We start from the raw sequence: 25,418 nt of genomic DNA on the forward strand, positions 1-25,418 counted from the left end.
CATAAAGTTTTGTTCGGCTGAAGCCGCATTTCAGGTTTCTGCCGTCAGAGCGGTCGAGAGCGCAGGGAGACAAAATGGCGACAGGAGCCGAGAAAGCGTATGTCGTGCTTGAAATGCACTCACATCAGTCAGTCACAACAGTGCAACGACACTTCAGGACGAAGTTCAACAAAGATCCACCAACTGCTAACTCCATTCGGCGATGGTATGCGCAGTTTAAAGCTTCTGGATGCCTCTGTAAGGGGAAATCAACGGGTCGGCCTGCAGTGAGCAAAGAAACGGTTGAACGCGTGCGGGCAAGTTTCACGCGTAGCCCGCGGAAAATTGGCTCATGCCACAACTGGAGACCGACAGCGCCGACTTCATCTTTCAACAGGATGGTGCTCCACCGCACTTCCATCATGATGTTCGGCATTTCTTAAACAGGAGATTGGAAAACGGATGGATCGGTCGTGGTGGAGATCATGATCAGCAATTCATGTCATGGCCTCCACGCTCTCCCGACTTAACCCCATGCGATTTCTTTCTGTGGGGTCATGTGAAAGATTCAGTGTTTAAACCTCCTCTACGAAGAAACGTGCCAGAACTGCGAGCTCGCATCAACGATGCTTTCGAACTCATTGATGGGGACATGCTGCGCCGAGTGTGGGAGGAACTTGATTAACTGCTTGATGTCTGCCGAATCACTAAAGGGGCACATATCGAACATTTGTGAATGCCTAAAAAAAACTTTTTGAGTTTTTGTATGTGTGTGCAAAGCATTGTGAAAATATCTCAAATAATAAAGTTATTGTAGAACTGTGAAATCGCTTCAATCATTTGTAATAACCCTGTACATGGTACTTCTTCCGTGACAGAATGTAGGACAGACGTGCACGTGTTAAGTGACTGACGCCCGCTGTGCTGTGATGTTCTCTGCCCGCAGCACGCTGCCCGTGGCGGTCGAGTGGCTGCAGTACCTGTCCTGGCTCATGTACGCCAACGAGGCGCTCTCCGTCGTCCAGTGGGAAGGCGTCACCAACATCAGTAAGTTTCACTGTGGTTCTACACACTTTACGAACCCACCATAACTTTAAGTAATTGCTGTCCGGCTGCAAAGCACTGGAAGAACTTCGCCTAACAATTACTCCATTACTGCCTTTGCTGAACGAAATAAAACTTTTTTGAAATTGTGATTGATAGTCTACCATGACACACACCCACGTGCAGGATGGATTACCTAAAACTTGCCCCACAAATGTTACGAAAGTTAAAAGTGCTATTGATGTGCGCTTTTCACAGAATGGATTGTTAGTCAGGGGCTCTTATTGTCAATAAACACATTGCAACAACACTCAGAAAGTGTATTTTTTGTACAACTATGCACTTTTTAAAATAGAATTCTGCCTAATGACATTGACAAACTGAAAGTGAGGTAAATTAGAAAGTCAGTGGTGTCTGTTGCAGGATTCTAGTGCGAGTCGCTTACGAGATATCGTACATTGAAAAGTTTCCACACCGACGCTTGTACAATGCCTGTGGTAACACACATTAAAGATGTAGGACAGCCGTATTGGAAGGCGGTGGGCGTGAAAGAACAATTAGAAAGATTTTAAGTTGGTTGGTTGGGTTGTTTGGGGAAGGAAACCAGACAGCGAGGTCATCGGTCTCATCGGATTAAGGAACGACGGGGAAGAAAGTCGGCCGTGACCTTTCAGAGGAACCATTCCGGCATTTGCCTGGAGCGACTTAGGGAAATAGATTTTAAGTAATAAGTCTTTTATTGGCCTAGGGAGGCGAGAGTGAGCGAGAGCGTAGTCAGCGGCGAACTGTAGTTGGCATGGTTAAGGAAAAGCGGTGTCTGGAAAGACAAAGCCCGTGGCGCCGCAGCTCCGGGAAGGGCAGGAGATGTTGACTGCTACAAAAGGCGTACAATCGGGCGGCCGGGTACATGCAACGTGGCCACACAGCTTCCTCCGCACTGATTGGTCAGAAGCCGAGGTACCTGCGGGGGCAGCATGGAAATTTCCAGAGCGTGGCCTGGTCAGTGTCGCATAGACGGCGTTACTTCGTCAGCACATGGGGGAAGCGCGTGATCGAGATGCTTGCTCACTTGCTGTTGCCACGCCGTGGGATGGAAAACTGCTACGGCTTGAGAAGAAAGCGACTTTTGAAAGTGAATAAAAAGTAAAATAAAATCCCCTACTATCGGGCTACTATCTGGCTCATCCTTACAAAGAACAACAAAAGACAATACACTACTTGTGCTGATTCCCACCAGTGACAAGACAATTGACCATCACATGTTATGTTCAAAATGACCACCGCCAACAGCAGCTTCCAGTCTGCACACGGGCTAGGATTTTAGCGGACACGTCCCAGCAGGCTGCAGTAACTCGCTGTTGCATATCATTGGATGTAGTTGGTATGTTCTTTTAGCTTTCACCGCAGAGAAAAGTCTACAGGTGTCAAATGCGGTGAACGGGCCGGCCAAGTTACAGGTTCTCTGCATCCAATCCATAGTTTTGTAAACAATTTGTGATGACATGCTATGGTACTTGTGGCACTGTGAGTTGGACAGCCGGCCGGCCAGAGTGGCCTTGCGGTTCTAGGCGCTACTGTCTGGAGCCGAGCGACCGCTGCGGTCGCAGGTTCGAATCCTGCCTCGGGCATGGATGTGTGTGATGTCCTTAGGTTAGTTAGGCTTAATTAGTTCTAAGTTTTAGGCGACTGATGACCTCAGAAGTTAGTCGCATAGTGCTCAGAGCCATTTGAACCATTTTTTAAGTTGGACAGCCATCATGTTGGTACCACAGGTTTCTCCTAGACTGCAGAGGAACGTCTTCTAGCTTCCATGGAAGATGGTCTGTTAGGAGGCTGCAATACTTGCGCACGTTCGGTGTTCCGTCTGTGAAAAACGGGCCCATGAGTTGATGGTTCACTACCCCACACCACTCCATGGCTCTGGTGTTCCACCTGTCGCCGCCAACGGGCATTGTCAACAGACCAGTAGTGCATGTTTCGGCGTCTTCCCTAGCTATGTCTGGTAAATGTGGCTTCATGAGTAAATGAAATACATGATACATCTGGAGTATCCTGTAGTATAGCCCAAGTACAGGATTGTCATAATCCATGCAGCTCTTGATGGAGAGAGATGCAATAACGATAGAAATTGAACCTATGTCTATGGAGAATGCGTAGATAGTTGCCTGGTTCATGCCATTTCCTCGTGCGATTGCGCGGGAGCTAACGTGCGGATCAACAGTAACAGCAGCAAGAACATTACTTTCCCCCTCTTCTGTCCTCACTTGTTTTCTTCTGTTACGTTGTCTAAGTGTTACACTACTACTTTCGCGTAAGTTCTTGAAGAGGTCGATAAATAACTGCCGAGATGGTTCATTTCTATTGGGACATCTTGCCGCGTACACTGTACAAGAACGAACTGCATTCTTCCTACACTCTCCATACACCACAAGCACGTCGGCTCTTCCTGCATTGGTAAATCCCATCGTCCACTTACGACCAACTGTTTGGACTGACACAAATAAATGACCTGAAATTCGCAGTGCACCCAAGGAATACGAAAGCACACTGAAAGCAAACATAACAACAGAACAACAAATTCCGGAATGAGATTTTCACTCTGCAGCGGAGTGTGCGCTGATATGAAACTTCCTGGCAGATTAAAACTGTGTGCCCGACCGAGACTCGAACTCGGGACCTTTGCCTTTCGCGGGCAAGTGCTCTACCATCTGAGCTACCGAAGCACGACTCACGCCCGGTACTCACAGCTTTACTTCTGCCAGTACCTCGTCTCCTACCTTCCAAACTTTACAGAAGCTCTCCTGCGAACCTTGCAGAACTAGCACTCCTGTGAGTACCGGGCGTGAGTCGTGCTTCGGTAGCTCAGATGGTAGAGCACTTGCCCGCGAAAGGCAAAGGTCCCGAGTTCGAGTCTCGGTCGGGCACACAGTTTTAATCTGCCAGGAAGTTTCAATAGAACAACAATTGTTGTCACTTCGTTATTAACTATCAAAGGAAATCTGGAATAAAAGTAACGGGAGTGGGCAAAAGTACGGAATCATCAGAAACATGGCACACATGCCGGGCCTAATTCGCTGTAGGAAACCCATTGGTTTTCAAAACCGCTTCCAGTCGTCTCGGCAAGGATAAGTGCTGGTCTCATATGGTCTTCTAGGGAATCTTATACCATTCCCCTTGAAAAATAGTGCCAACTTCCCGTGACGATAATGAAGGTAGATGACGATCACGCACTCTATACTTGACCAAAAGGGCTCAATAATATGGAGTTCTGCTTACTGTGCGGTCAGCACAGATGTGCAATTAATCCTCGCACTCACAAACTCAGTCCTGCACGATTCGAGCAGTGTAAACAGGAACCCTGCCGTCTTTGAACACAGCGTCGTCGCTGGGGACAAACTTTGTACCATGCGATGGACCTCATCAGCCAAAATTTTCGCGTAATCCTAGGTAGCAATCCTGTATCCAGAGTAATACCATGACATGGCTGCCCGAATAAAGACCGAACCCCCGCCATGTTTCACTCTTTGCACTTAAACTCAGGCAGAGGTTGGAAACAGTGTGAAACACACTCATCCGATCAAATGAGATTCTTCCATTTCTTCGTGGCCTAAGTTTTATGGCTTCGGTTTGGAATTTCTGCCAGCCCTGTAATTCTGTCCATACGGAGCTTCCTTCGTGTTGCTTTGACGCTGACAGGGTTCGTGAGTACGACATGGAGTTCTGCAGTGACATTTTCAGGTGTAATCCATTCATAATTTAGTCACAATGACCTTCAATGATCTTCTGTCACCATCGCACAAGACGCACTCTCGTCTACGTTCTGACTTAGCAAATGATATTTTTATGCTTTTCCTGTATGCGGTATAAATCTCCGATACCGAGACTCTTGAAACATCAATCACTTCGACTTCCTTGGTTACGGAAGACCCACCATGCGAAAACGGCCAATCTGCCCAAGTTCTACGAGGGCTATTCGGAAAGTAAGAAGTGATAGGTCGCGAAATGGAAACCACAGTGAAAATCAAAACTGTTTTATTTGCAACATTTAGCTACAACTTCCAGCTACTTATTTCCATAGTCGCATATCCGACTTAGACATTTGTCGTAGCGTTGTACCAACTTTCCAATACTCTCGTTATAGAAGGTTGCCGCCAGTGCTTTCCGCCAATTCTCTACGCTGGCCTACAGCTCGTTGTCTGTGCCAAAATGTTGTCTTCATCGCCAGCGGTTCATGTGATCAGAGATGAAATTCGGAGGGAGAAGATTACTGGCTGTATTGTAGGTAGTCAAACATTTCCAATTGTAAACGATTCAGGAGCATGTTCATTGTCCGTGCAGAATGCGCCTGAGAATTGTCTTGAAGAAGAAACCGCACGACAGTTATGTAATGTTGACTGCATAGCTTTAGGCGAAATTTCTCACCAGGCCCTCGTACTTGGCGGGAGACACTATTGTTCTAGGTATCTTTATGTGCTCCTGTGTGCTCAGAACTAAAAAGAACGACGTAACGCAATCGACGGGCATACTAGAGACACTGCCCAACACACCTGTGCAAAACCTCATCGGATTTTCACTGTGGTTTCCATTTCGCGACCGATCGTTCCTTACTTTCCGAATAACTAGCACACTCTAAGCTACGCATATTGCTGTTCTGACCACGAGTGTCTCTTGAAAAGTGTTGCGTGCATTGCACATGTGATGTTCGTGGTCAATTACAGAGCGCAACACGGAGCCTTGGTTAGCGTCTGTATTTATATTCAAGCATGTATCTCTCGCGTAATTTCAATATTTTTGTCCAACCCTTTTACTTTGTAGAATCAAGTGTTTATATAGGTACTTATATGTGAAAGTTTTTTAAACTTATTTGTTGCTTATAAGATGTTTGATGATTTAATAAAGGTCACACAGTGCATAATTGTGGAACGTGTATACTGGGACAGTGTGTCACAAGGCAGACTAGTGTTCTGCTAGGTGCTGGTTTCAGGGAGAACGTTTTATTTACTTTTACAAATATAAAAATATTTAAAACCTTTCAGAGTAACATTCAAAACCGTTTCAACTAACGCCATGTATATCCGCTCCCACTTGGATCAACCCATAAACGCTTCCAACTGTATTTGGTATCACTGGGAACCTCTCCTAAGAACAAATATGCCCTTAGACTAGCGTAATCCACCCTCCTCTCAGAGAATGAAGCAAAGTAAATCTCCCTTGCTGAACAGTAGACCACTGCTCTTAATTACAAAAATATGATATCCATGTTGTAGCGACCTGTTACCCAGTTAAACATGTGGTAGGTTCGCTTACCAGCGCCACAGTTGCTTTGACATAGTTTTCAACTGCTTTCGCTTAGCATGTACCCTCTTCATGTCAGCATAACCTCTGAATCCCACATCATGCCACAACCCACCTTAAACTCATATCTAAACAACCTGCTGAAATTCTTTTCTTCCTCCCTCCATCCATTCAACTACAGTTTTTAGCAACGACTCACGTCGTTATACGTGCCCAAACATTCTATATCTTCAACCATTACCTCCTTTACTATGTCTTTCGTGCACTCATTGAAGAACGTACCCGTCCTTCACTCGCTCTTTCCATCTGATCTTCAACAGTCACCTGTAACACAATATTTCAAAGGCTTATAATCATTTCATTTTTCGATATTGAGCTCTTTTTCACGGTGCACTTTAGCAACGTACGCTACGCTCCAGAGCAGTAAAAGGTTACTACGGTTAACACAGCTACTGAGTGACAGATCAGAGTCAACATTCATACTATTCATTGGGGAATCACTTATATACAATCGTAACACTGGTTTGGAACAGACGAGACGTCAAGTACAATATTTGACATTCATCGCTCTGAATCAAACTTCAAGCCCCAGTTGGTCAACAACTCCAAATAATTTTTCGAGGTCCAGTCGCGACGCGATGAACTGGTGGACGTACGGCTGCTGCCGAGAATAGTTGCTGGTTTGTGTCCATTGGAGCTCGTCGTAATTAGAAGGTTCGGCTTCTGCTGAGGAGCTAAACCCTCCGTCCGACTCACCAGTCGACCATCTCTCGTCGGACTGTGAAGCCCACAGAACAACTCTCTATTTCCGACCACGTGACTGGTGTTGGGCGGCAAAAGTGTAGCCCTCTGCAGACCAGACCGGAACTACGGCATTAGCCGTCCGTCGTCCCGCTACTTGTCGCCTGCTGAGCACGCAACCCAAATGACAGTACTGTACTGCGTGGAGCCTCTGTGCTTCCGAGGCATACAGCACGTTTCTGTCTTTTTATACAGTGCTCATTTACCTTTTGCAGTTCTTGTCACTACATCTTTGTTACTTGTTATTGCAGATTCATCTGTAACATTTAATTGTCCATCAGTCCACCAACATCGCACAGTATACTTCACATTTTTACCTTTTTGTATATAATTAGTCATTACGCACCCAGCTTAATCCCAGTTCATCGCCCCTACGTCACTAGCGAATCGTAGAGACTTTCCTTTATTTCTCTCACTGTCCCTTCCATATACAAGGTAAATATCAGTGATAACGTGACAGTGAGCCGCCCTTTCGTGCGTCTTTCTTCGTGCTCTTTTACCATTTCGTTAGTGCTGCTTCCCAGTAACAAAACTGATCACACTTCTAACCCTGTCGTTCGTACCACACCGCCTAATTACATTCTTTATATCATCATTAATCTTCTGTAGTTTCATAAAAAGCTGTATATTGTATTCAGCTTATGCACTTCGCATCTGACATACACTAATGTGCAAAACATAAAGACGAAAGTAACTTTCGCGTGATGTTTGACCGCCGAATATCATACCTCGATGAAACTAGTACCGTAAGTAGAAAGAACTGCTGCAGTACGGTAGACAAGGTAACTGAAAGAAATACGAAATAAGACGAACAGGAATGACACTGAAGTCACCGCGATTCATGGCGGTGCCCTGGAAACTACAAAAGGCGTGTCATGGTTCTTAATAGGCCGTGTGACCAGAACGGATGACCGTGCACGGTCAGCAATGCGCTCCAATGCATTCTACAAGGTTGCTAAGGCGTTCTTGTGGCAGGGCGTCCCACTCGTCCACCATCGCGATTGACAGCTGCGGGATGGTCGTTCGCGGATATTGTGAAGGTACAAATCCCCGTTACTAGATGAATAGGTCTAGTATGCAAGGATTGCTTTTTGGAGAGCGAGCGCGCGACATGGTGCGCCATTCACGGAAGCGTGTGGCGCGCCCGAGCGTGATTTACAACGGTCGGTGGGATGTCTCCACCACCAAGCGGCCACGTAGTCCGCAGCTTGGGGCATTGTTTGGCTTTTCGCGCATTTAGAGAAAACTACGTAACTTACGGTGAAGAGCAATGCGGCAGTGGATTATGTCAGCAATAAGCAGTTCCTGAAAGATCGATCTTTATTTTAAGTCACGAGACGCAAAACTTATAGTAACATGAAAATTGTTTAATAACACGAATACTGAAAGATTAATAAAAATAGTAAATAACAACTTACATAGATGAGCGAGCACTCATTAAAAACGTTTCGTCGCAGCGGATCGAGTGCTGTAGTTATATGTTAAGATTCATAAATAATTAAGCACGTCAAGAGCAATAAAGAAAGTTTGATGGCAAATTGTTTATAAAATTCAATAGAAAATTCATGACGTATAGAACGGCACCACATAATATTTTGGGCGGCATCACACGTATTTTAAACTAGTGAAGTTATACTATATACTTAACTTGCATTAGTTTTCATTGTTTGCAATTTATTATTAACATTTATTGCGCATAATTAAATAATTATTATAAATATGAAGATTTTGAGCAGCGCAATGTGCAGATCACTATAGATTACGTCTAAAAACAATGCTATATGCAGTTCTGTGTTAAAACTTTGCAGCACAGATGTAAACAAATAAATTTGCGCTGAGTGGTGAAATTTTGCAGTTTGATTTACGGGCGATAGAATAATCCTAGAAATTAATGTAACACAGTAAATGGGATGTACTTTTTACCACGGTTTCTGTTGAAGGATGAATGTGTCAAAATTTGTAACCTTGACTGGTGAGATTGGTACTTGCATAGCCTGGGGAGGTAGACGTCTGAGCCTATAAAAGCGAGCGACCATCTTGGCAAGGGGTCAGTCGTTCGTCAGTCGTTCGTCAGTCGGGGAGCCGGTGGGTGGCAAGTTAGCCCCACTTTTGGGTGGCCCTTGTTGTGGTTTGAGTAAGAATTTTTTTTCGCCCCGGTTTATTTCGACAAAGAGTGTTGTTCAATAGTGCAAGTGTGCAAGCATATATTTGGTGAACTGGAAGTGCTACGATTATTTGTGCAAGTACGAATTACGAGGTATACATCGGCGTAAATGAACATGTGGTGATCTGTGATTTCGCGCCAAACCTGCTACAACAAAGAGGACAGTGGGACTTGTGGTTCTGTTCAAACTCAGTGAGTAATTTTCGTTTATAGCAGCCTACATTACTGCTATTGGGGGCTCGGACTGAAATTATTGTTAAAGTAAAACTGTAAACCGTCTCACCAGTGCTAATATCATTGTATGAAAGAAAAGGACGACGCTAATAAATGGTGATAGGACTATGTCATGAAAAAATTATTTTTCTATAATAATCGCCCGATTTTTGTTCCCTAGCACAAACTGTACTCATGAATATTAATTCAAAAACTATAACTAATGCGCTGGTGTGGAACAGTGTACTTATTGGCCGGCCGAGGTGGCCGTGCGGTTAAAGGCACTGCAGTCTGGAACCGCAAGACCGCTACGGTCGCAGGTTCGAATCCTGCCTCGGGCATGGATGTTTGTGATGTCCTTAGGTTAGTTAGGTTTAACTAGTTCTAAGTTCTAGGGGACTAATGACCTCAGCAGTTGAGTCCCATAGTGCTCAGAGCCATTTGAACCAGTGTACTTATTGAGGGTAAAAATCATTCCCTGAGACTTACGTGAGAGCCAAAATTTTCACTTACATTTTTTGACAAACATTTTTATATGCACATTCGTGTGAACTCTTCAACCGCACATTATTTACCGCCGTGTCGCAATATGAAACATGTGAACTTAGTGCGATACTTCTCCCCAGCGCATCCGACCCGTGCTCGATGGGATTTAAGTCGGAGGAACGGGCAGGTCATTCAATTCACCGAATATCCTCAAAGAGATCCTCAACCTACGCTGTTCGATGTGGTCGCGCATTGTCATCCAGTATCCGTCCCCTGAAAGACGAACCTGAGGAGGGAGTACAGTGTCACAATACCCTTGATCGGTGAGTGAACCGTGTTCAAATATTTGAGGGTCAGTGCACTCTTGCAGTTATGTGGTTCCTCACACCCTAACACCTGGTACACGAAAACGATCATGTTCGATAATACTAGATGTAAACGTAATGCACTCTGGAACAATGTCGAACATCGTTTTGATGGTCCAGGTGTCATGATGCTGGAAGGTAAAATGTGCTGATCTCCAAAGCTTTGATCATGGTACACTCATCGGACAACGTTAGTGTGTACTGCCTCCCCATATGCGTCTTTACAGGGCTGAATTCAGCATTTTCATGGATGACAGTGCCCGACCTCATCGAACTACGTGGCTGGAGGAACTCTTGGAACCAGAGGACATTCGGCCAATGTACTTGCGTTCCCGTTCCCCCGACTTAAATCGTATTGAGCACGTATGCGATGCGTTGGAAAGACGTATCTGAACACATCCAAATGCGCTAGCGGTGATCTAGCAGTTGTTATCCGCACTGGTGGACGAATGGGGCGCCCTTCCACAAGAACGCCTTACGAACCTTGTGGCCGGCATGGGATCGCGTTGCAGAGAGTCCCTCGCAGTCCGTGTTGGTCACGAACCTTATTAAGGGCGGTGTCCCGCCTTTTACTATGTCGAGGAGCTGTCATCAATCGCGGTGACACCACTTAGTTATGGTCTTTGACTACAAGCGCCACACCTTTTCGTCTCATTGACTGTTTCTGTCGTTTACCTTGTATACTATTTTGTAGATGTTCTGTTTGTGTACGGTCCAAGTTTCATCGAACTGTGTTTCGTGATACTGACACATCATATCAGAGTTACTGCCGTCCTTAAGTTTTGCACACCATTGAATACAGGGTGGACCTTTGATAGTGACCGGGCTAAATATCTCACGAAATAAGCATCAAACGAAAAAACTACAAAGAACGAAACTCGTCTAACTTGAAGGGGGAAACCAGATGGCGCTATGGTTCGCCCGCTAGATGGCGCTGCCATTGGTCAAACGGATATCAACTCCATTTTTAAAAATAGTAACCCACATTTTTATTACATATTTGTGTAGTACGTAAAGAAATATGAATGTTTTATTTGGACCACGTTTTTCGCTTTGTGATAGATTGCGCTGTAATAGTCACAAACGTATAAGTACGTGCTATCATGTAACATTCCGCCAGTGCGGACAGTATTTGCTTCGTGATACATTACCCGTGTAAAAATGCACCGTTTACAAATTGCGAAAAAAGTCGATATCGTGTTGATGTATGGCTATTGTGATCAAAATGCCCAACGGGCGTGTGCTATGTATGCTGCTCGGTGTCATGAACAACATCATCCAAGTGTCCGGACCGTTCGCTGGATAGTTACGTTATTTAAGGAAACAGGAAGTGTTCAGGCACATGAGAAACGTCAACCACGACATGCAACAAATGATGATGCCCAAGTAGGTGTTTTAGCTGCTGTCGCGGCTAATCGGCACATCAGTGGCAGACAAACTGCGCGAGAATCGGGAATCTCAAAAACTTCGGTGTTGAGTGTGGTGTCACCGCCAGACACCATACTTGCTAGGTGGTAGCTTTAAATCGGCCGCGGTCCATTAATACATGTCGGACCCGCGTGTCGCCACTGTCAGTACTTGCAGACCTAGCGCCACCACATGGCAGGTCTAGAAAGACGGACTAGCACTCGCCCCAGTTGTACGACGACTTTGCTAGCGACTACACTGACGAAGCCTTTCTCTCATTTGCCGAGAGACAGTTAGAATAGCCTTCAGCTAAGTCCATGACTAAGACCTAGCAAGGCGCCATTAACCGTATCTGAAGATAGTGTCACTTGTATCGTCAATAGCGATGTACCACAAGGATGAAGTAAAGTTAAGTAAACATACGATACGTACTTTTCTTTAGTGCCTTCTAAAGTATCCTGTTCCAGACTTCACGCCAGTCGGCGTGAGTTGACGCGTGCCCTTTCGGTAACCTCACCCTGTGTCTAGACTGTCTTGTCTAGACACAACAATGAGAATGCTACATCAACATCGATTGCACCCGTACCATATTTCTATGCACCAGGAACTGCATGACGACGACATTGAACTTCGTGTACGGTTCTGCCTCTGGGCACAAGAGAAATCACAGGGCGATTACAAATTTTTTGCACGCGTTCTATTTATCGACGAAGCGTCATTCACCAACAACGGTAACGTAAATCGGCATAATATGCACTACTGGGCAACAGAAAATCCACGATGGCTGCGACAAGTGGAACATCAGCGTCCTTGGCGGGTTAATGTATGGCGTGGCATTATGGGTGGAAGGATAATTGGCCCCCATTTTATCGATGGCAATCCAAATGGTGCAATGTTTGCTGATTTCCTACGTAATATTCTATCGATGTTTCTACAAGATGTTTCACTGCATGACAGAATGGCGATGTACTTCCAACATGATGGATGTCCGGCATATAGCGTGCATGTGGTTGAAGCGGTATTGAGTAGCATATTTCATGACAAGTGGATTGGTCGTCGAAGCATCATACCATGGCCCGCACGTTCACCGGATCTGACGTCTCCGGATTTCTTTCTGTGGGGAATGTTGAAGGATATTTGCTATGCGTCAGCGCATTGTCAAAGCATGTGCGAACATTACGGAAGGCGAACTACTCACTGTTGAGAGGAATGTCGTTACACGTATTGCCAAATGCATTGAGGTTGACGGACATCATTTTGAACATTTATTGCATTAATGTGGTATTTACAGGTAATCAAGCTGTAACAGCATGCGTTCTCAAAAATGATAAGTTCAGAAAGGTATATGTATCACATTGGAACAACCGAAATAAAATGTTCAAACGTACCTACGTTCTGTATTTTAAGAAACCTACCTATTACCAACTGTTCGTCTAAAATTGTGAGCCATATGTTTGTGACTATTACGGCACCGTCTGTGACAAAGCGAAAAAAGTGGTCCAACTAAAACATTCATATTCGTTTACGTACTACACGAATATGTAATAAAATATGGGGGTTCCTATTAAAAAAAAAAAACGCAGTTGATATCCGTTTGACCTATGGCAGTGACATCTTGCGGGCCAACTATAGCGCCATCTGGTTTCCCCCTTCATGCTAGACAAATTTCGGTTTTTATAGTTTTTTCGTTTGACGCTTATTTCATAAGATAATTTGGCCCGGTCACTATCAATGGACCACCCTGTATATGTGACTGGAATCCGCCCGCTGGAACTTAAGTAGTTGCTGTCATGAGATAACTGGCATACACACTGCAAATGTATAGGTTTGTCCCACGGCCAAATTGGGATACACAACGGCCATTGCAATAATATTTGGAATTACAGATTAGTAACAGATTACAACGTTTTATTACCAGAAATTTTACAGTACTCGTCTGGTGTACGAAGATCGCCCATCGCGTTTTAGAACAATGTTGACTTTCAGTGATCTGTCTTTAAACACTGGTGTAGTCCTAAACCCAGTAAAGAATGACCAGCATGGCTTTTGTAATATCTAGTAGGGCTTTTCCTGGTGTCGACTTGATGATGAATCCTCAGGCAGTTCTAAAACTGTACGCATCATGTATTCAGGTACTGTGTAACTGAGCGTAGCCGTGTGTCTGCTTATACATACGTTTCGCCGATGGATTTCCACTCAGGGGCTATCTGTATGAAGTAATGCAGAAGCGTAACATTGTCGCTGTGTGCGATCCCTCTCTGGAGTGGGGCCTTAACTGTGTTTCACCTGAGTGGTAGGCAACACGGCGTTCTTCTATGCAGACCGTGCCCCATATCTTCTGGAGGACAGAGCATTTTAAACATGCTTAATCAGTAATAGTCATCATCGTTAGCCGTTTGGCAAATGCTGTTCCATTTGGCTCCCTCCAGACATATCCGTGCATTATGATCTCCAGCTGCGTCGGTTCCTGCCGCTCCTGCCAGTTTTCTAATATAGCCCACCCATCTTACATTAGATCATCGCCATGGTCTTTCCGTTGCAATTCAGTAAAGAACCATGACTCCCTGCTACCCGTTCGTCAACTTACACGTCATGTCCACCTCAGTCACAGTTTCGCTACACTTGTGATACTGTCTTCCACTTCAACCTAGTTCGTGTTGTTTCACTCCTTTTTGTTCCTGTGTCCCCTAGTAACTCAGAGCAAGCATCTCTCTGTTTCTTGCTAAACAAATTTTAGTTTTTGAAATGTTTTCGCTTTTAACTGAATAGTACTTTCTCATCTACTGCAATAAAACTGAGGAGTGTCCAAGTGACAATTTAATACTGCGCAGCTTACCAAACGCACTTTATCTAACTTTCTATCTTTTCCTGGCAATCCAGTCATTGTTCCTAAGTGCTCTAAATATAAAAAATCATCCACTAATTATATGACTTCACTGTTACTTTGTATGATTTTCTTTTAGATATGTTTGCTATATCCTGTTTTAGTGTTGATATCCAGGCCCACTTTTAACCTTGCTCTGTTAAGTTTTTCCATTCGTTGACGAGATTTATCTGCAGTTGAGGAAAGCAGTACAGTACGAGCATTAAAAGGAAACCAGTTTAAATATCTTCTGTCCACATGTTCTCCTCCTTCATTTTCCCAGTTACGTATCTTAAGACTTCCTCTCTGACTGTGTCCTCGGAGTCTTTCGCGACGGCATACATGAATAAAACGCTCTCGGTTTTCCAGCCGCGTCAATTCGAATAAAATGCTCAAAATTTCGATGGCCATCTGCGCCATCGTCGTCAGAGTTCACTGACTGCCGGGGCTGCTTTTTCTTTTTTTCTTTATCGTGATTTTAAACACCTTATACAAAGGCAGCAGCACAATACGCCGCTCTTCAGCCTCGAGTTTGACAACAAGTAGTACATAAAGGTGGCACAGAGAAGACAGCAAAACGGTGGGCAAAAAATGTAGACACTAAAAATCGAAAAAACATGGAGCCGTTCACGCTGGACGAGAAACATCACTAACACTAGGCGACACGGTGCACATAACATGGATGATGGCGACGGCACGTGAACGGTGGTGCGTGACGGCGAACAACACTACACACAAACGAAGGCACACACGAAACACTGACGGCGACGATCTCCGGCGCGCGAATGTTCACTGAGCGTGTACGAGTCCGGGGACCTACCAAGTGGGGAGGAGGAGGAGGAGGAGGAGGAGGGCAATGGGAGAGGGGAGAGCAGAGATGCCATGGGCAGAGGAGAGCGGGGAAGGGAGGAAGGGGGAGGGGAAGCCCGGGGGAAGAGGGGAGGAGGAAGGGGGGAAAGGAAAGAGAAGGGAAGGGAAGGAAGGGAGGGAAGGAGGGAGGGTGCCTAAAGGAAAGGACACAGGAAGGGGGGGATCAAAGTTGATAGGAGGGGTAGATGGAGGGGAGGAGGACATCATCAGGGAGGGGGAGCTGGCGGAAGCCACCTTGCGAGAGGGTAAGGAGGGTGGAGAGATGGAGACCGGGTGGGACGTGGGAAAACAGGCGCGGCAGCGGGCGGGCGTGGGAGAGGATCGGGGAGACGAGCAGGTGAGGACGATCGAGTTTACGGGAAGAGTACAGGATCCTCATCCTTTCAAGGAAAAGGAGGAGGTGGGGGAAGGGGATGAGATCGTACAGGAGCCGCGTAGGGGAGGGGAGACGGGTGCGATAGGCGAGGCGGAGAGCATGGCGTTCAAGGATTTGGAGGGATTTGTAAAAAGTAGGGGGGGGGGTGGAGATCCAAGCCGGATGGGCATAACAAAGGATAGGCCGGATGAGGGATTTATAGGTGTGGAGAATGGTGGAGGGGTCCAGACCCCACGTACGGCCGGAGAGGAGCTTGAGGAGACTGAGTCGGGAGTGTGCCTTGGCTTGGATTGTCCGGAGGTGGGGAGTCCAGGAGAGGCGACGGTCGAGGGTGACGCCAAGGTACTTAAGGGTGGGAGTGAGGGCGATAGGACGGCCATAGATGGTGATATAGAAATCAAGGGGGTGGAAGGAAGGGGTGGTTTTGCCTACAATGATCGCCTGGGTTTTGGAGGGATTGACCTTGAGCAGCCACTGGTTGCACCAAGCGGTGAACCGGTCAAGATGGGCCGGGGCTGCTACGGTCTCCCGCTTATATAGGCATGATGACATCATCAGCAGCCAATCACATCGATCCAATGTGACGCGCGCGTAAGTCGACCCGGGGAAGCTAGCGGAGCTGTTGCCCGTGGCAGCACCGGTGACGTCAGGTGGCGCCAGGGGGAGGCGCCACGTTTGGAACTGCCGCTCCCGCGTCGCGCATCTGTCTCTGCTTTCTTTCCATGTCCAACGCCCGTCCCCGTGCCCTGCTGAGCGTGTATCCCTGGTCTCTGTTGAAATTGTTGTTGTTTAAGCGAATGTCGGCCGCTTCCTTTATAACGGAGTCCCAATATGTCGACGCATGTGCCAACCCTTTTGTATTTTCGAACTGTATTTTATGTCCGTTTTCTAGGCAATGCTCCGCTATGGCCGACTTCGTTTTATATGGCGCTTGTGCTCAGTACAACGCTCAGCAACTGTGCGAATTGTTTGTCCAATATACATGCTGCCACACCATACACATCGGACACTCGAAGAGCAATCTCGTCTTTAACAGGGCGCAACATATCTCGTATCTTGGGGGCGGGCCGGACAACTGTTCTTAGTCCATGTTTCAGCAGAAGACATCCTAACTTACTGCTAGTTACTCCACAGTATGGCAGGAATACGTTGAATACGCGCGCACCCCATTGGATCGATTTGATTGGCTGCTGATGATGTCATCATGTCTATATAAGCGAGAAACCGTAGCAGACCCGGTTCTCCCTTTTTTCCTCTTTCCTCCTTCTCCCAGAGCGGATTTTCCTCCTTCCCCCTCCCCCTCCCCTGAGACCCTGCACCCCATACTTGCCTCTTTCCTTCCCACATCCCTCCCTACCTGGCCCTCTTCAGCGCCCCCCCCCCACTCATCTCCCCCATCTCTTCCCCTCCCTCCCTTCTTCCAGTCTCCCTCATCTCCTTGCGCCTGGCAGATCCTCTGTTTTGATCATCGTCAAGAGGTGTGATTTCAATTGTGTACTGCCTTGAGGTTCACCGTCAGTGTTTGTTATGTGCTACGCCATGCGTCGATACCTTTCATGCTCCAGTCATACTGTGCCTGTGCCTATCGCAGTATGTGGCTTTTTGTGTGTGCTACTTTTAAACAGTTTTAACAGTTTTTTTATCTCCATTTTACGGTCACCCCGTTTTTTGTCTATTGCCTTCCATGATTTTCCCCTTTTTTATATCTATGTTTACCATATTCTCTCCTTTGTTCTTTTTAAATGTTTTCTATTGTTTGTTGTATGTCTTTCGGCTGAAGAGCAGCGCATATGCTGCTGCCAGATGGCCATCAAAAGCTCGAGGATTTTATTCGAACTGACGCGGCTGGAAAACCGAGAACGTTCTATTCCTCTCTGACTAATGTGAAATGGAATCCTCTCCCCTGACGCTTGATTCCATTCTAATCTTCTCATTATCCTGGTGAAGTCTAATGTATCTGAAATCACTTAATTAAACTATGGGTCTGATAATTTACTGTGAAGAAATCTCGCTGTGTGCCTCAGTGTCTCAGTGCGTCTGTGTAGCGTGTGGAACTTATGCCGGAAGTCTGCTAAGAGTTTAACGGCCTATTTACTATATGAAATTACTCAAGCCAATGTGAACACGCTCTCACCGTATTTTGCCAGTTTTTACAGTTTTTCTTATCGAATTAGGTACATACAAATGTAAAACCCTATAACTAATACGAAAAAGTGAAGAAAAGAAATGAGAAATTAACTGAAAAGGAAACTAGAAACAAGACTGAACAAAAATGCCCAGATAACGACTGGTAAGTGATATCGATCAATAATTGTAAAGAGAATCTACCATTCAACGTAAAAGCGACGTGGTACAACGCAGCAAACGGGGAAGTACCGACCAACTCCAAACTGCATGCCATCCACCTACCACATGTCTCGCTGCTTTTGAGCGTGACTACTCGCGCCTGTTCACGCTCTCGCTCTTGAACACAGTAGTTGCGGCGTGGTGGACAGCGAGGGAGATGGGCGCGCGCCATGGTGTCGCGGCAACAGAGGGCAAGCGACAGCTATCAAACGCGGGAGGGAGGGAGGGAGGGAGGGGGGAGGGGCAGTTTTGACAGCGGAGCTATCCAACAGCAGCAATGGCGAGTCGACATTGTCTAACGCCGCACTTCAATCCGCAGTGTGAGGAATCATAATTTTACACAGAAAGACGATATTCAGTGTATCATAAGATAATACTTTGAGAAAATACTATTTACATAGCTGCTACATGTCCTACCACGTCAGACAATACGGAAACGGAAAATATGCAAGACATGAGTGTGTACAAGACATTTCAAAACTGAAAAGGAAGCGCTCCGATGAAGAGAAAGAAAATCAAGTGATGGTTCAAATGGCTCTGAGCGCTATGGGACTCAACATCTATGGTCATCAGTCCCCTAGAACTTAGAACTACTTAAACCGAACTAACCTAAGGACATCACACACACCCATGCCCGAGGCAGGATTCGAACCTGTGCGAACGTAGCAGTCCCGCGGTTCGGGACTGCAGCGCCAGAACCGCACAGTCCCCTAGAACATAGAACTATTTAAACGTAACTAACCTACGGACATCACAGAGATCCATGCCCGAGGCAGGATTCGAACCTGCTACCGTAGCGGTCGCGCGGTTCTAGACCTTAGCGCCTAGAACCGCTCGGCCAAACCGGCCGGCAAAATTCAAGTGACTCTACCGTTTTGATGATATACAGAAGTGCACTACTTTTAGCAAATTCCTTGCACTCTTTCACGGATGGTGATTTTATAAAGGAATACTTCGTAGTTGCTGCTGAACATTTTTGTCCACGTCAGTAGGGGGCGTTATCAAGCAAGACAATCACGCCTCCCACACAGGTTATGGCAGGCGATGTTCGGAGACAGCCTGCAATATGTTTGTAAGGATTTTGCTGCATATTGTTAAGTGCTTTATGAAAGTGTAGATCTCATGGATGTGAATTCTTTGCATCGCTGCGGAAAGTGCAGAAAATGTAGGTATCTCATGAATTTTATTAGCTTATTTGTCTACTAACGGAGCGCTGGTCATGTTCGGAAATATATCACTAGTCGTAGTGCAACCTAATGGTAAAACCTCCCAGTACTTAATTCGTGTTGATCTACAGCTTGAAGTAACTGATCTGCAGTGCAACAGCAAATATAGAAACAGTCTAGATGCAGCCAAGCGTTTGCCTCCGTTTACACAAGTGTCCACACTATTGCCCAGACTATTCCCTGTGACGACGGATGGAGTACAGTGCCCGCAGTCCAGCGGATAGCTCACGGAGCACGTTTGCTGTGAAGCACTGGCCTGGAATATTCGCCGCTGTGCACGTCTTGTAACGTAATAGATACAGAAGAACACAGATGTCTGTTCACAAGTGCGAAGGAAATATGGAAAGTTATTAAACAAAAGTTAGCAATCTTAAAAAGCAGCCAAGTAGATACACGACAGTGAAATACTATATCCAGATACAAAACTGAATGCCGTGAATTGACACGAAGTATACACATCTAACGTAGACTATAACAGGAACTTTGTCAACTTTTAAAAATACCAAGTTATGTGTAACGTAAAATTGTGGATCTATGTAAATGCAAGCACCAATAGAAGAATATTGCTTTTACTGGCCTTTTTGTTTTCATACATTTATTGTCATCATTACAAAAGGACGAGAGAAGACGCAGATTATTTCCTCTTACAAAAGGACGAGAGAAGACGCAGATTATTTCCTCTTTAAAGATACAGAAAGAAAATTTAATTTCTTTACAGAAGAGTTCATTCTTTTCTTTTTACTCGAATATTTTTCTAAAACTGATGTTTAATCAATAAGAATGCCGAAGAAAATTAAGAAGGATCGTGAAAGGTAAAGGTGCAGGAGATGAGGACGCTCCTAAACTGAATAAATAAAAGAGGTGCAGTTGGTTAGCGAATATTACCTGCACTTCAGCAGCCGTGAACAATGCCAGGGCTGTGAGTTCGAGCCTCACCTGCGGCACCCCTTTTATTTCGTGACACACGCGCTGCGAAAGTGCCAGAAAATATTTACGAAGACAAATGACGAGTTCCTTCATATCAGAAGTCACGATGGCTTGCAGGTCTCCCTATAATTGGTTGGGTAAACCACTTCAAAGGTCGTCAAGGGCTTAACACTACGAATGAGTCCTCGACTGCTGAGGTACTGCAGTATTCAAGCAAAACTTCGGCTTGATGAAAGACTTAACTCCCATTGATTACAAGCTTGGAAATTAAGTATTTCAAACTGTACGACAGTATACAGTTTACTAGGAGATAGAACAGGCCGTAACCGGAGGGTGACTAGAGTAATGTACTGGGCGACTATTATATCGTTCAATGGCTGGACAATGGGGACATCAGTTTTTGCTACCTAGCCAAAAATCTTACAGCAATTTTGTGAGATTAATCGTAATGATGTCTAACGAGACATTTTACTTCCACATTACACATTCATATGTAAATATGGCTAAATTCTGACCATTTGCAAGTACATTTTTTAATTTTACTATTTTAAACTACGGTTGTGAGTCGGAAATTACTGTCGACCATCTTTTACACTTTACGAAAAAAAAAATAGTTCTACGGAATAAAAGGAGCTGACAAAGAGAAGCCTTTTCAGTTTGTTTTCAAACTGAAGTTTACATTCTGTCAGGCATTTTATATGATGGGGTAAGTGATCAAAAATTTTGGTGACAGTACATCACTGTACATCTCTTTTTGTGCTAGAGAGACCCTTAATGTAGAATAATGAATGGCACTTCTTGCTGATAATGTAATTATGTACATCACTGTTGCTTTTGAAGTGTAGTGGGCTGTTTACAGCGAACTTCATGAGGGAATAGTTATACCGTGGTGCAGTAGCCAAACTACCAAACTCAAACAGATGTCTACAAAATTATCGTTGGTGGACATGACATATTATTCTTACAGCATTTCGTGGACAACGAAACGTACGTTACCCAGATAATTATTGTATATCCTATTATTGAATGAAAATACGCGAAATATATTCGCTTACTGATTTTATTTTAGGAGTTCCAAAATGTTTTTTTTTTTCCATTTTCAATTGTCAACAATATCGACATCTAAGTATTTGAAGTTACCACCCTAGATATTGTCTGCTCAACGTACGTCACATTTATCGTGAGTGCAGTACTGCTCTAGATGTGCGTCTTCTTGAAGCAGAGTAAGACTATTTACAGATAACAATTCAATAAAGCTTTTAAGGACATATTTACCGTTTCTTCTGTTGATGTATGCATGTCAGCATTGATTGTGATCTGAAAAAATGGGTAATTCTGCTTGTTGTAAGATGGAAGATCGTTTACATACACGTACGACAAAAAATATTGGACTTCACTGTGAACTTTGTGGAACCTCGCAAATGATTTCCACCCATCCAGAAGAATCTCTCCTGCTAATAGTGAAAGAATTATGAAGCAGATTTTTCTGCTCTCTGTTGACTACATATAGCGTTAGCCATTTATTGGCCACCCCAAAATTTTTTGAAACTTCAGTTTACCTAGGAAAATATTGTTATTCATGCCGTCAAATGCCTTATGTGGGTGGCAAAAAGTACCAAACAGTGCTATTTTCTTACAAAGAACTTGCAAAAATTGGTGAGTGAAAGCGTTAAGTAGCAATAGAGCAACTCCATTAATTAAAACTTCCGGGCTGAACTGCCGTGATCCATATATAAAACTTCTTCTCCTTCCTGACGTTTCGTTGCATACTGCGGGCAACATCTTCTGAGGTGAGTCGGCGACTGGCTGCTAGGCGCTGGAGGTCCCGCTTATATAGAGCGCTTAGATGGCGCCACCACTCATCACGTGCTTTCGACTTTAAAACTATATCTGCCTAATGCCATCTCTCTCGATTGCAGGTAATCGATAGTCACTTCGTTGGTACAGAGTCGACCGCCATATCTTGTCTAGTTTTAGTACTTCTTCTTTTTTATTAAAATTATTTTCGTGCTTGTAGATCTCTATAGCTTCTCTATACATGCGGGTACAATAATGTGAGGTCCTAGCTATCACGTTTGTCTCACTAAATTTTATTTCGTGATACCGTCTTTGAAAACATGTTCCGCTACAGCTGATTTGTCAATCTGTCCCAATCTACAGTTCTTTTTGTTTCGTTAGGCGGGTATTATCACTCCTTTTAGTTGTTCCAATATAAACCATGCCACAGCTACACGGAATTTTATACACACTTGGGGTAGCTAAGGGGTGTCGTGCGTCTTTCACCGATCTTAAACGTTCACTAATTTTCTTGGTAGGTCGAAAGATTGTCTCCACTTGAAACTTTGCCAAAACTTTCCCAATACGATCCGTGATGTTATGAATAAATGGAAGAAACACTTTTCCAGCCGACGGTTGTTGTTGTCGTGTATTTTCGGACACTTTTCTTCTAGGGTGGAGTGCTCGATCTATTTCGTTGTCAGTGTTCCCATATCTCTTGAAATCCGTTCGCAAATGGCTTAATTCATCTTGCAAATAAATTGGCTCACAGATGTTATTAGCCCTGTCCACTAAACTTTTTATGACTCCTCTCTTTTGCCTAGGATGATGATTCGAATCCTTATGTAGGTAATGATCGGTGTGTGTGTCTTTCCTATATACCTAGTGCCCCAAAGTCCCATCTGCCCGTTTAATAACCAATACATCCAAGAAATTTAGTTGTCCATTACTCTCTTTGTCCATGGTGAATTGTCTTTTTCGATTGAAACTGTTTATGTGCACCAAAAAATCACTCAGTTCCTCTTCAGCATGATTCCATACCAGGTGTCATCCACGTATAGATACCATAGGTCGACTGTACCAACGAAGTGACTATCGATTACCTGCAATCGAGAGAGATGGCACTAGCCAGAGATAGTTTTAAAGTCGAAAGCACGTGATGAGTGGTGGCGCCATCTAAGCGCTCTATATAAGCGGGACCTCCAGCGCCTAGCAGCCAGTTGCCGACTCACCTCAGAATATGTTGCCCGCAGTAGGCAACGAAACGCCAGGAAGGAGAAGAAGTTTTATATATGGACCACGGCAGTTCAGACCGGAAGTTTTAATTAATGAAGACAGCGGCCGTGAAAGCTTACATGCTATTAATAGAGCAACTCTTCTGAAATTCAAACTGTGATGCGAACATACTCAGCAGTTGACGATACGTGTAGTGCTGAGCTTGGGCGCTGCCAACAGCCTGCGACGGAGCGCCGGAGGGCGTGCCCTGCCTGAGGTCGGGCCGCGAGGTGCTGGACAAGTACAACTTCTCGGCGGACCGCCTCTCCAGCGACCTGGCGTGCATGGCCGGGCTGTGGGGCGGCTTCCACCTGCTGGCCATCGTCTGCCTCTGGGTGCGCGTCCGCTCCAACTGACCGCCGTGCTGAGGCACTGGTGGAAAAACGGACTGCCTACGACGGTCAGTGCTACACTGTTAGATTATCGGTCTGTAGTAGAGATCTCGAGTTCACATAAAACGTAGATATCTAAAAAATGTAAATATCATATCGCATTTTTGGTTCGGGGAATCCCATGGAGGAGGCTCTAAGCGGATATGGACGTCATAGCCTGTAGTATTTACCACTGTTTTGAAACTCTTTAACACAACATGTATAATCGATACTGAAATGAAACTTTAACAGTTAGTGTATTGTGACTTCTATCTGAAACAAAATTAAAATCTGTGGAATACATATTGGATTCATTATTGATTTGTATCTTACGCACTGAATTACGTGCCATTTTTATTTTAGGAACACTGTACTTCAACATTATTCAAACAAATTTTATTCTTTTAATTATTGACTTGTTGAAACAGTAAGAGAGGAACATTTACCAATTTCAAATAACTTACGGGCTTGCTGCCGGGTGACGTTGTCGATCACCGCCAATATTTCGACAGGAGCACACCCTGCCATTCTCAAGGCACAAATGCAAGGAAGAAGAAATGTGCAAGCAAATTTAATACCTCGCTTCACAGAGGAAGACACCACACACAGAACAAGTGTCAGCACAAACAAAGATAACCAACATCAGAAATATCGATAGTTACTATTAATCAACAGGTGAGGTAGCACTAATTCTGTCCCTCTGTTTTTTGACGAGAGACAGAGCAGGATTCCAAGCAGCATTTTAAAAAAAATCCACCATCTCTGTCAATAAGGTTGCTTGATAATCTGATTTCAACAGCTTCCTTAATAACACTATCCCAATAGCTGGGCGTGCAAGCCAGAATCTCCGTTTTGTTGTATTCCATAAGATGGCCGGAGTCAAGGCAATGTTCTGCAATAGCGCATTTGCTCGGCTGTTGTAAGCGTGTGTGACGCTTATGTTCAATACACCGGTCTTACACAGTCCTGATTGTCTGACCAATATATGACATGCCACAACTGCAAGGAATACGATAGACCCCACCCTTACGCAAACCAAGATCATCTTTTATGGCCAACAGGGCCTTAATCTTAGAAAGTGGTCGAAAAACACATTTCACGTCATATTTCCGCAAAATACGGCCAATCCTGTTGGAAATGCTTCTTGCGTAAGGCAAAAAGGCCGTAGACTATGGTGCTACTTCGTTGCCATCGTCACTCACCCGTTGTACTGAAGGCTGATTGCGCAACGCACGTTCGATCTGCCTCTCACTATAACCATTCTGACGAAAGGTGGCTTCGAGATGTGCTAGCTCAGCTGCCAAACTTTCAGGGTCTCAGATAACGTGGGCCCTGTGAACCAAGGTGCGAAGTACTCCGTCACGCCGAGCTGGATGGTGACAACTATTAGCTCGCAGACACAAGTCAGTGTGGGTGGGCTTCCTATAAACAGAATGTCCCAACGTACCATCAGTCTTCCTTTTGACCAACACAACAAGGAAGGGAGGCATCCATTCTTTTCCACCTCCATAGTGAACTGAGTATTCGGGTGGACTGAATTCAAATGTTCCAAAAACCGATTTAAATTCTCACTATCATTTGGCCTAACAACAAAAGTATCGTCTATATATCTGAAAAAACACGCATGTTTCAAG

At 44.9% G+C, this 25,418-nt stretch overlaps 1 protein-coding gene across 1 annotated transcript in view; it reads left to right on the top strand.

The window, feature by feature from the left end:
• LOC126176630 (protein scarlet-like) overlaps positions 1-25,418 on the top strand; it is a 204,695-nt gene that overhangs the window by 172,988 nt on the left and 6,289 nt on the right. Inside the window, exons 12-13 of the mRNA XM_049923789.1 lie at positions 926-1,026; positions 23,594-23,813. Coding sequence (XP_049779746.1) covers positions 926-1,026; positions 23,594-23,769 — 277 coding nt within the window. The 3' untranslated portion in view covers positions 23,770-23,813. The remainder of the gene's footprint in view (positions 1-925; positions 1,027-23,593; positions 23,814-25,418) is intronic.

Source organism: Schistocerca cancellata, chromosome 3 (assembly GCF_023864275.1).
Source record: "Schistocerca cancellata isolate TAMUIC-IGC-003103 chromosome 3, iqSchCanc2.1, whole genome shotgun sequence".
In the NCBI taxonomy this organism is placed as follows: Eukaryota; Metazoa; Arthropoda; class Insecta; order Orthoptera; family Acrididae; genus Schistocerca; species Schistocerca cancellata.